At 47.0% G+C, this 12,637-nt stretch overlaps 1 protein-coding gene across 1 annotated transcript in view; it reads left to right on the top strand.

The window, feature by feature from the left end:
- The window catches only part of CACNA1A (calcium voltage-gated channel subunit alpha1 A), a 599,049-nt gene that overhangs the window by 544,967 nt on the left and 41,445 nt on the right, over positions 1-12,637 (top strand). Inside the window, exons 43-45 of the mRNA XM_060240686.1 lie at positions 3,514-3,623; positions 4,043-4,181; positions 5,915-6,028. Coding sequence (XP_060096669.1) covers positions 3,514-3,623; positions 4,043-4,181; positions 5,915-6,028 — 363 coding nt within the window. The remainder of the gene's footprint in view (positions 1-3,513; positions 3,624-4,042; positions 4,182-5,914; positions 6,029-12,637) is intronic.

Here is a 12,637-nt window from a genome sequence, read left to right as displayed (position 1 = left end):
ATGCTTTCTGTGGCAAAATGTCCCATTATCTATCAGACTTAACCATTCCAAGTCATCGCAGGGCATTTATGTTGGCTAGACTAAATGCGTTTCCCTCCAAAGTTTTACAAGGGAGATATCATTGAGTCCCTTTAGGTGACAGACTCTGTTCCTATGGAGCAAATATTCCGGACTCAATTCAGCATATATTGCTTGATTGTTCTTTTTATCATAATCTCCGTAAAGATTTATTTTGCAAGCTTTCTTTCTCCCCAGATTTGTCTATTCTGCCACCCTGATATTATTTATTGAACGATTCTGAAGGGGAGGTTAGCGAGGCTGTGGCAAAAATTTTGGCTGACAGCCTTACATTTAAATCTGACCATGTATGAATGCATCTGTAAGCTCGGTTCCATTTTGATTTTATCTCCAATGTTTAAATTCTTATATTCTGTGTATTTTTATTTGCAACTGTTATGCCATTAAAGGTTTGGTATGGTATGGATATCTCCAAAGGTTACCATACAGATGCATAATTGAGTCACAGGTTCAAAAGTTGCTAAACAACTATATATTTTATTACTAAGGAATTTAGGCTATTAGAAACATCTCCCATTCTCACACTATTCTGGAAGCAGATAAGCGTTGTCTGTGTGAACCTGTGGGAAAGACAACTTGAAAGTAATGCCAGCCAGGCTGTAGCATAAACATCCTTGGGCCAGATGGATTTATTGCTTGCCCAATGGTTGTAAATAAGGGGAGAGCAGAAGAGAGCTGGTGACCTGCTGTTTGTCTTAAAAAAAATCACATTACAGAAAATAGCGCGCTTGACAGTAAGTAAAATGTCTTTTTAAAAAAAGAACTTCAGTAATGTGGCAGCAAGGAGCTTAATGTCAATGGATTAATATACATAAATTCAGCTTAATACTTTAAAGGAAGATAGAATGTACTGGGTTTGAAGCATGAGGATGCCCAGGAGATAGGCTTCCCAACCCTCCCGCCCTGGCGGGGGACCCCAGGGTTTCCACCCTCTTCCCCCACTCCCCAAAAAAAACAGAAGCGGGGGGAGGGGGGAAACGGCGCCGGGGAGCATGGCGAGCCGCCCGATCCTGGGCACCGCAGCCACCCCCTCCCCACCCACTGCAGCTGCTCCTCCGAGATGGGCCCAGGCTGAGCCCATCTCGGAGGAGCAGGCAAAACCACAGAAGGGGAGGGCGAGGCAGGCCAGGAGCATGGCAAGCCGCGAATCCGGGCCCTTCTAGGACCCGGACTTGCGGCTCGCCACGCCCCCGGCCCACCTCCACCCCCCCCTCCGCTTCCACCCCAGAGGCGGAGTGGGCGAGGCTGCCGCGCCGCTGCCGCCTCTTCTCTGCTCGCCATGGCTGCTCTTCCGAGATGGGCTCAGCCTGAGCCCATCTCGGAGGAGCAGCCACGGCGAGCGGAGAAGAGGCAGCAGCTGCGAGGCGGCTCGCCACGCTCCCCGGCGCTGTTTCCCCCCCTCCCCCCTAGCTCCACCCCAGTGTCTCCTGGCTCCACCCCCAAAGTCCCCAGATATTTCTGGGGTTGAACTTGGCAACCCTACCAGGAGATAGTGAATTCTGCTCTTTAATAAGTGATTCAGCATAGTAAGGTAAAAAAGAACTGACTAGCAGGGCCAACTATAGGTTAACAGCTGGCCTAATGATCCCTGATGGGCCTCCTTCCTGAATCCCATTACCATCATCCCATTACACACATCTATAGGTTAACAGCTGGCCTAATGATCCCTGATGGGCCTCCTTCCTGAATCCAGGTGGCTCTTGGTCTGGGGTCTCCAGCTCAGCCAAGTCTCTGCTGGCCCTAAGGCCAAACTCCAGTTCCAATACATAACAGAAGAAGACAGAAATAACAAATGGGGAGGAGTAGGGCAGCTGCTTGAACAATTGGAACATCGCAACACATTCATTCTGACATAAGCAAGGGAGAAAACAGTACTTCTTCAATGAAGCACTAGCCATCGCTTGAAGCTGCCCAGGGACCAGCAGCTTGTCTCTTTTTTCAGTGCAAAAATTAGTTACTGTTTGTTCAGTGTTTACTAGATAACAGAAATAAAATGACACTATGTCTGATAGTTTTCTTTCCACAGGAAAATGTAGCTCAGGCTGTAGCATGTGCAAGGCAATTCAAGAGGAAATGAAGAATAGTTATGACACCTTTTGTGTACCTTTCAAGGAGGGGGAAAAATCTCAAAACAAAAGGATTGTTAACATCTCAAATGCCTGATAAAACCACAAAATTCAGTAGGCCTAGGACTGAAGAACTGCAAGAAAAAAAGTATAATACCTAACACAGGTTCCGAAAAATCTCAAAACAAAAGGGCCAGGAAACAAGGCAAAGAACATAAAGCTATGAGAGAAGGGATTGCCTTACACACTACAGCAGAAGAACGTCTCCCGCATTTATGCCATAAAACCCACCTTTACCTTACATTTGTATGCATGCCTCTAGAACCATGACCAATTGTGTTTACCACATTTATCAGACACACAAATGTCATTCATAATTTATTTTAAAAAGATTTCTTTGACCCATTATGGAAAAATAGGAACAATATTTACTGTAGGATGTAAAGCAACCCAAAAATGGGGAAGGGGGGGATTTTATTAGAAACATGGCTCTTTACTTACTGAAGGTCTTTGCAGGTTAAAGGAAAATAACTGAAATGTGTATAACTGACAGCTTTTTAAATGCACTGAGCTTTATTTGAAGAAGAGAGGCTGCTTGAGAGCAGCATCTTCTTTGTAAAATATATCAGGACAAGCGGGATGCACACGACGACTTGCAGGGAACCATACCGTTTCCCAAGTATCCCCCTTGCCCACAATTTCCTCTTTCCTTTCTTTGGCAGTCCCATAGCCTCTCATCTTTTCCTGCTAACTTTTCTCCTTTCTCCGTACCAGCCAACCTATCTTTTTCCGTTCCCCTGTTCAGCTTTCTCTCCATGCTTCGCCTTGAAGCATCTCCCTAGTTAAAGTCCGGCTGAGTTGTGACGTGACCACTGCCGTTGTCAGGCTGAGCCAAGTTGTGTGGCAAGTCAAATTCATTTCCTTGGTAACTGCAACCAGTAGATTGGGCACAGTGCCTCAGTGGCCGCCGCCACCAAACCCAGCTGCATGGTGGCTAGCACTGGGCTCAGTTGCATGGTGGCGACCGCTACCAGACAGCCCCACTTATATGGTAGCTGCTGCCAGACTAGGACCAGTGAGTCCTCTTCCGTCGGGGAATGTGATAGGAAAGGGGGATGGGATATTTTCCTGCGCTGCTTTAGCCTCCAAGTTACAGAAATCAAGGCTTGGAAGGCTCAGCAATAGTAGTTGTGTAGCAACCTGCAACATGGCCACTGAGAGTTCAGTGGAGATTCTTTTCTTAAAGCCACAAGTGCTGTTTCTATAAGTTAGGGATTTTTAATCCCTCAGTGTATTTTTTTTTTTGAGATTTCAGGTTAAAAATAGATTTATGATGCAAGTCTCTGTACCATTCTGTGCTTTCCTATAGAATCGGACACCACTTATGTTCCAACGCATGGAACCACCATCCCCATCCCAGGAAGGTGGTCAAGGACAGAACGCTCTCCCCTCATCGCAACTGGATCAAGGAGGTGGAATGTAAGTCTTACATGTGACTTCCGGAATTCTGTATTTCAAGGGACTTTTCCTCGGGAGTATGGAATTCTCTGGATCCAACACCTTCTAAAACTGTCACCAAAGTGCAATGCAACGCCACATAAATAATATCCTATTGCCATACAGAAGACTGGAGAATAAATCCTCTTGAAAAGTGTTGGCTTAAAAGTTTTCTTTTTGAATGCTTTTGTCTGTCTGATTATTCCTGATTGCATACAGTTAGTCCCTGTAGAGGCAGTAGTGTTTGCTACAGCATATTTTGCTGGGAAAAGCTAGGTTTAGAATAATGGGGAACTTCCTGTACTGTAGAAGTGCTGCCTTCCTTCAGCCCAGTGGTGTGTCATATATCTAAGACAGTAGCTGTGCCGCTTACTGTATTCTAATTTTCTTCTTGCCTTCAGGAGCATGCAGGAAGGGGGAATGAAAGAAAGTGAGTCATGGGTCACACAGCGAGCCCAGGAGATGTTCCAGAAAACAGGAACCTGGAGCCCTGAGCGAGGGCACTCAGAAGACATGCCAAATAGTCGGACCAATTCCCAGGTGGTTTATGTGCCAGTAAGGACTGGCACTTACCGATCCCTTTGTCCCCCTTTCCCTTTTCCCTGCCCCATCTCATCCTCCTATAACCATTAAAAGATCTCTTATAAAAAGCAGCTTTTCACTAGGATCAGACATGGTGCCAGAGGAAGTAAGGTTCAGCTTGCAGGAACAAGTGAGTTAAGCCAAAACTAATTTGAGCATCTGCTTGATGTGAAGGAGGCTAGTGATGATTGATTCATCAAGAGCCCAGCATACAGGGAACCATATTTACTGAACCTTCATGCAAGGTGGTGCCACAAACTTTGTATGGAGGTAAATGGTGCTCATGGTGAAGCTATCAGAAAACTGAATTCACCTTGTCTTTGGTTATCTCACTGTGCTAATTTGTTCATTTAAGCTTACCTCACGCTTTTTAAAAACAAAGCTCCAGAGATAAGGCAAAATACCACCACAGTCAAAACTGATGAGGGTTCATGAGGCCAACATATGAAGAAAACATGGATTTGATGTCCCGTGTTCACACAAAGTGTTTCAAAATATAGACTTTAGTATAAGGTCAAAAGATAGACCTTAATATTTTCTATAATTTTACTAGGTCTAAAGCTTGAACTAAAGTTTTGAAAAGCCAATAAATTGCTAGAGAAAGGCCAGTTTCTTGACAATTAATGCTGTCATGCTCAAAACCTATGTGTACATATGTAACACATGGCAGGTCTGCCAAAGTCTATGATATTGTCCCTTGAAATCACTAATTTCCACAGATTTAGACTAATATTCTAAGCTGTGTAGGATAATGTTTAGTGAGTCGTTCCCAATTCCGCCTTGTCCATCAAGCCAAGACTGTCTCTCCAAAGGGCTCACTATCAGTAATGAGGTACATTTGGCAATAGTGACTGTTCCTCTTTGTGACCCTTACTCAGCTGTTGTGCCCCAGTGATGTTCCAGCACTTCATGGTCTTGGTGGAGCATTGTCCACTTGACTCTTCTGTAAGTGTTGGCTGCATTTGTGTATCGCAAGTGTAAGGAGGTTATTTAAACAAAATGTAAGCAAAATAATTGCCGACACTGTGCATCTATGTGGAAATGAGCAAACCTGACCCTCAGTTCCTCCCACTGCTTCTGTTTCTTGGAACAGATGCTCCTATTCTATTCTCAGCTTTTTGGCTGGGAGAAAGGATAGGATTGGTTTCTCCAGGAAAAGACTCAACAGTAGTAAGGAATGGCTCAGTTCTTCTCATTTGTTTGACTTCTCTTCCACCCTTTACTGATCCTTACATACTTCTAACTGTACCGGCATTAAGAAGAATTCACATATGGCCAATAGGCACTTGTTCTGCTCTGCTGGAAAAGGGGCTCACGTAAGAGCTCTGCAACATCTTTGGACTACTTATATATGGCATTTCTTGCATAATCCTCAGAACACATAGCAACAGTGTTACAGTCTGTAGTGCCTGCAATCTAGACCATCCATTCTGTTGTATTTCCGACCTTGACTCCTAGGGGTTTGGGCGGGGTGGGGGGCGCGTGAGGTATAGGACATTTTAACTAACATGTTGTTAGCAAAGGTATTAAGCAAGAACACCAAAGCTTTATTTGTGAGATCCATTGAGCTCTTTAGTGGCCAGGAATTTTTTTCCTTGTCTGTCCTACTCCTCCAAGTACAGAAAGGGAAAGTATTTCCTCCTGTCTGGCTTCCCACATCCTGACTTCATTGTCTGTCTTGCCTAATACAGTCTGTAGAGATGCGGGAGATGGCAAAGGATGGCTACTCAGACAGTGACCCATACTTGCCCATGGAAGGGCACGGTCGTGCTGCGTCCATGCCACGGTTGCCAGCTGAGAACCAGGTGAGGGTTTTTCTAATCCATTTCATTTGTGAACTTGAGGACTGTGGTGATCTCCCCTCCTTGCAGTCTCTCTTGCCCCAGGAGGCAGCAGTAGTCTTCACTGTTACAGGTAGCAATGCTGGGCTTAGTATTTCCTGTACTGATGCAGATTGAAAGAATATTTCAATTTGAACCATCCAGTTCTCCATAACTTCTGTAGGGTGTATCAGGTCAGGATCTCATTTGTTTCCCGGGAATTTTTTTGAGGGGTAAACACCCAATCACAGGAAAGATGAAGGTATAATGAAAAGACACTTGACCAGGTGACATTATAGATGACCAAGCTTGTGATGAAACATCCATCAGGATCACTCAGGTCCTCGATACCACATTGATAGACAAGCCTGTCCCCCTTTTTGGCAAAGTCATGCTTTCAGTGTTGAATTTCTTGGAAAGCAGTTCCTAACCTGAACGTATCTTCCCTTAGATCTTTGAGATCCCTATCTCCTTCAGTAAAAGACAAGGAAGGTGATGTTGGGCTCTTCAAATCCATTGCAAATGCTTATGTGAAGGTGCTTGTCTCCTTCACCAGGGACTGTCCAGCTTTCCCAACAAGATATAATCAGAGAAAGCCATTTCTGGTCACCACAACTTATTGCTCCATATACAGTACTGCTCTCATTATCCCAGCAGTTCTGTGCCACGAAGGATTCTGTTCCAGGGAAGATCCCTTATATTCACAACTTTGCCACCACCTTAACCTTTCTGCTACCAATGTAACAGTGTCATCCTCTCCAAGACACTTTAAGTTAAGAAAGTGGCTCCACACTTTTACAAATCTCTGTTCTATAGAATTCAATTACCATAGAAGACCAAGTAGCCCAGTCAGCTCAGGCAGATTCCTAGTGGGTAGCACAGTATAGGAGAATTTTTATCTCCAGTCCCACTCCAGTCAGAAGAACTGCACAATGAAAAGAGAAAGTGGAGGAGATCTGCAGTGGAGAGCCAGTTTGGTGTAGTGGTTAAGTGTGCGGACTCTTATCTGGGAGAACCGGGTTTGATTCCCCACTCCTCCACTTGCACCTGCTGGAATGGCCTTGGGTCAGCCATAGCTCTGGCAGAGGTTGTCCTTGAAAGGGCAGCTGCTGTGAGAGCCCTCTCCAGCCCCACCCACCTCACAGGGTGTCTGTTGTGGGGGAGGAAGGTAAAGGAGATTGTGAGCCGCTCTGAGACTCTTTGGAGTGGAGGGCGGGATATAAATCCAATATCTTCTTCTTCTTCTTCTCTCCTAGCTGCCACAAGTCTAGCTGAGATTATAGAGCTGCCCCATAGGCCACTGGTGATCTCAAAGCATCAGATGCCTGGTACACGTTGCTTTCAACTTGCATCAGTAAACAGTGTCCATTTGTGGCAGCATTTGCTGCACTATGGCCTGGGATTTCCATTAGCAGAAGGGAAAGTGGGGTACATCTCACTGTGGCCAAAGATGAGGAGGTGCAAGGTAAAAGATGTCACCCTTTCCTTAAGAAACATTGAAAAGATTGGCATGAGTATTCAGCAACAGAACAAATCCTAGGCACTGAGACTTCCTTGAGCATAATTCAAGGAAGAGAAATGGTGCCTATGTAAGGGTGGGTGAATGAGGGAGCGGGGGGGGGGGGGGGGGCTCTGAGTATCTCATGTCATTCACTCCTGACTATAAAACAGAACATCTTAACAGGGCAAAGGAACTAGAGGTTTCCTAGGGTTTTGCCCCTAAGCCACTGCTTTCTCATTGTAGTCCTAACGATGTTTGATGCCTCCGGGTTAATCCCAGTGCCCTTGCTTTGAGACATAATTTTTGTTTAATGCATTCCTTTGACAGGGCTGGTGTTTTATTCTATTAACTTGTGGAGTGTTGTATTGTTACGCTAGTCATATCCCTATTCTTTGCTTCTCTAACTGGGGGTTGGGGAAGGCTAAATGAAACCTGACAGCTACCTCTCTGTAGCCTGTCATGGCACACCTGTCAGAGAAGCAAAGACGCTGTCTCTCTGCAGATGCTGTCCAGCTAGTAACATGCGCTTCCGAATCTGGCATGAAGCATGCTTTATAGCAGCACCTCTGGGATGCTATCCCAGCACCCACGGTTGTTAAAGGTGGCAGATACAGAGGGGACGATGGGGGAGGGAGGGAGGGAGCACTCTTTGCTAAGCATGTGCCACGCAGCTGTTGCTCTTAGCATGCTCCGCTGTATAGAAGCATTGACTGCCGTACCAACGGGCTAAGCATATCTGTGTCTTTGTGTATCTGTGTGCAAAGTGAGAACATAGGAGTGCTGTGACCTGACCAAGGTATCAAAAGTAAAGAGTGTGTCTTTATAACTGTGCCTCCCCGTTTTGCCTGGGACTCTGGGAGGACATGAAAATAAAAGAAGTAATAACCAACATGGATCTCAGCAGTCACAGCTTGTTGAAAACTTCTGCTTTGGCAACCTAGCTGCAAAACACTGGCCTTGCCTTTGAGTCAGAGGCCTATCAGTTGAATGACCTTACATGGTCATCTCCCAGTGCTGGATATCATGAACAAATAAATGGGGAGGGGTGTACTCCAACCCTGTGTGCATGTAGGTTTATAGGTGTGTCCAACAGAGGGCACCTCACTGTCATCCAGACAGCAGTTTTAGCAATATGCTAACCTTTGATTCAGTATTTAGCATTATTGCTTTAAGGCTGTGCTTTTTAAATTTTGTTTCAGAGAACCCTAGAGTTCCTCAGAAGTATATCAGGGAATTCCTCAACAAAAAGCCAGGAATTACAAACAAGCTGCCCTGAAAGATTGCTTTGCCACTATTCAGGGCTTTCTTTGTAGCAGGAACTCCTCTGCCACACACCCCTGATGTACCCAATCCTCCAAGAGCTGACAGGGCTCTTAGTACAGGGCCTACTGTAAGCTCCTGTAATAGGGTTCCCAAGTCCAACCCAAAAAATATCTGGGGACTTTGGGGGTGGAGCCAGGAGACTTTGGGGGTGGAGCCAGGAGACACTGGGGTGGAGCTAGGGGGAGGGGGGGAAACGGCGAGCCGCCCCGTCTCGGGGCGTGCGACGCCACTGCGCAGCTGACGCCTCTTCTCTGCTCGCCGTGGCTGCTCCTCCGAGATGGGCTCAGGCTGAGCCCATCTCGGAGGAGCAGCCACGGCGAGCGGAGAAGAGGCGGCAGCGGCGCGGCGGCCTCTTCTCCGCTCACTGTGGCTGCTCCCCCGAGATGGGCTCAGCCTGAGCCCATCTCGGAGGAGCAGCCACGGCGAGCAGAGAAGAGGCCGCCGCGCCACTGCCGCCTCGCCCGCTCCGCCTCTGGGGTGGAAGCGGAGGGCGGGGGTGGAGGTGGGCCGGGGGCATGGCGAGCCACGAGTCCGGGTCCTAGAAGGGCCCGGATTCGCGGCTCGCCATGCTCCTGGCCTGCCTCGCCCTCCCCTGCACTGCTGCCGCCTCTTGGCTGCTCCTCTGAGATGGGCTCAGCCTGGGCTCATCTCGGAGGAGCAGCTGCGGTGGGAGGGGAGGGGGCAGCAGCGGCGCGGCGGCCTTGCCAGCTCCGGGATGCGGCGGCTGGCCATGCTCCCCGGCGCCGTTTCCACTCCCTCCCCCCGCTTCCGTTTTTTGGGGGAGCGGGGGAATAGGGTGGAAATCCTGGGGTCTCCCGCCAGGGCAGGAGGGTTGGGAAGCCTATCCTGTAAGGACTGGCTACATCAGGGGTGTGTGGAGTTCCTGCTACAAAAAAAAAAAAAAAACCCTGCCACTATTGCTGATCTTCTCTGGTGATGCAAAACTTCAGGGAAGTTCTGGATGTGTTCTGCAGTGCACCTTCCGTTCTTGAGGCCCCAAAAGGCTGGTGAACACTCTGTGTAAACTGAGTCTGCATCCTAGAACATGTCCCAGAAACTTCTGCATCATTCAGGGTTCTCTTGGTAGACAAGTCAATGTGGAAACATCCCACTGTGTTAAGGCTTAAGCAGCCAAGCTGCGGCAGAAGCAATAGAAAGATTGTGGCAATCTGGATAGGAGATGAATGACTCACAGATAAGCCCATGGCAGAGAGTTGGGCCTGCAGTTTTCCCTGAGTTTCCTGGACTGTGTGACTGCCTGCTCAGTAGAATGGAGGCAAAAACCAATCCAAGGCACTGCTTTGAACTTGATTTGTTGTGACTGGCCACTTGTGCTTTAAGGCCTTGTGGGCTTTTTGCTCTCTGCCAAATACTTGCCTGCTCTTCTTGTTCACTGCGGCACTGAATGAATGCCTTTTGCAAAGTCTTCAGAAAACATCTACCAAATCAGCAAAAAGAAGACAATTTAGGATGCAACAGAGTCAAATGCTGTGTTTTCAGCACAGCTGTGATTACAGGCACAATGCAGCAAGAACAAGCCTGGTTGCAAGGACAGAAGCAAATGGTGTCAGTTCTCCTTTACTCTTTTGCATGAGCTTCGTGTCTGATGATCAAGCCTCAAAGCAACAGAGAGACTTAACAGGGATAAACCTGCTAAATGCTGCACATCTTCAGCCCAAAGTCAGGACAGGTTCAGAGCCTCCCATCTCTGTCCACATTTTCAGCTCTTACTAGTAGAGTAGTGTGTGGACAGCAGGAAGAAGTCAGAATGGAAGGCTGCCTACCTCCCCCGATGTAAGCCATGTTGTCTCAGTTCTTCTGTCACATTGCAACCTTCTTGTATAAGGAGGAAGGAAGCTACTTTTTCTTTACAGATCTGTGTAACTTAGCCTTCTCTATCCCTGCAGAATAGGGACAGGTAATAGCGTGTATAAATAAAGTAACTGGGAACACCGTCACCACCACACAACGCATTCCCTTCTCAGTTTTGACATTTCTGTTCCTGTCACAACACACGCAAGCCCATTTCCTTCCCGTGCACTGTAACTTTTTAATCAGCCTTTCTCTGTATAACGATCAATTTCCCACTCAGCTTAAGCCGCTCTCACGCTCCTCTTCTCAGCGGGGCTTCCATCCGATTTCACACTCTCTGCCCCGGGGCTGCAGCAAGCGTTGGCTTTTTCGTGCAGCAAACAGAAACTGGTTTTTAGAGGTTTCTGTTTGCCTCGCAAAAAAAAAAAAAAAGCCAATGCTAGCTGCAGCTTTGAGGCAGAGAGTGTGAAATTGGAAGGAAGCCCCGGAAGAGGAACGTGGGAGCGGCATAAGGTGAGTGGGAAATCGGTCGCCATCTGTCTTCTTGGTACGTCTGCCCTTTTTCATTGGAAAACTGACTCTAAAGCTGAGTCCAGATGGCAGCGCCCAGCTGCCTAAATTGTGAAGGATGCAGGCATTGAAACAATGCCCCCGAGTCCCCATGCAGTTCGTGCGGTTCAGTCTGAAATGGTTTTCCACTGTGAAATTTCCTTATGCTCCATACTGATGTATATTTAAAAGAGACTCTGGAAATACTTTGAGTTCTGCTTTTAATGCATATGCCACTGTCATAGATGAGCCAATCCAGTGTGTGAATACATGCTGCAGTCACAGGCCACATTGTTGCCGCCAGCTTCTCCCCATCCGCTATGGTGAAAAATGAGGTACCCCATAGCTAGTTGCCTGAGGTAGGCTGCTTCAGGCATTCAGCAGAAGGATGCTTTTATTTCCAGCAGCAAAATGAAGAAGGTTGGAGCACTTCCTCCATGAGGAAAGACTGAAGAGTCTGGGACTGTCTAGTTTGGAAAAAAGATGACTAAGGGGGGGACATGACAGAGGTTTATAAAATTACACATGAAGGAGAGAGAGTTAACAAAGAGAAATTTTTTCTCCCTCTCCCAAAATACTAGAACTCAAGGGCATCCAATAAAGCTGATGAGCAGTAGGTTCAGAATGGACAAAAGGAAGTACTACTGTGCACAGAGAGTGATTAAAATGTGGAATTTGCTGCCAGAAGATGTAGTGGTGACCATGGGAATAAATAGCTTGAATAGAGGATTAGATAGATTCATGGGGGATAAGTCTATCAATGGCTACTAACCATGGTGACTGAGGGGAACTTTCACATTCAGAGGCACTAAACCTCTGAATCCCAGAGCTAGGCAGCAACGTCAGGGGAAGGCCTCAGCTTTTATGCCCTGTTTCTGGCCCTCCATAGTAACTGGCTGGCCACCAAGTGAGACAGAATGCCGGACTAGATGGGCCACTGGTCTAATTCAGCAGGGCTCTTCTTATTTATTCTATAACTTATACCCCGCCCTTCCCACAAAATGGCTCAGGGAGGCTTACAGCAAACGATAAAACAATAAAACAAAGTACAGAATTATTACAATTAAAAAATCGAAGCATTTAAAAATCTAAAAACCTTAAATTCTTAACATTAAAACTATTCAATATAATTCACTGAAGTCTAATAAGCTACATTTATCCAGTCAGGCGTAGGCTAACCGGAAGAGGGTTGTCTTACAGGCCCTGCGGAACTGAGTAAGATCCCGCAGGGCTCTCACCTCTTCCGGTAGCTGGTTCCACCATGTAGGGGCCATTGTAGAAAAGGCCCTGTCTCTAGTTGTCTTGAGATGGACTTCCTTAGGCCCGGGGATGGTGAGAAGGTTTTGAGTCCCAGACCTCAGTACTCTCTGGGGAACATGTGGGGAGAGACGGTCCCTCAGGTAGGCAAG

The sequence above is a fragment of the Heteronotia binoei genome, chromosome 5 (genome assembly GCF_032191835.1).
Source record: "Heteronotia binoei isolate CCM8104 ecotype False Entrance Well chromosome 5, APGP_CSIRO_Hbin_v1, whole genome shotgun sequence".
In the NCBI taxonomy this organism is placed as follows: domain Eukaryota; kingdom Metazoa; phylum Chordata; class Lepidosauria; order Squamata; family Gekkonidae; genus Heteronotia; species Heteronotia binoei.
This window is presented reverse-complemented; position numbering and strand designations above follow the sequence as displayed.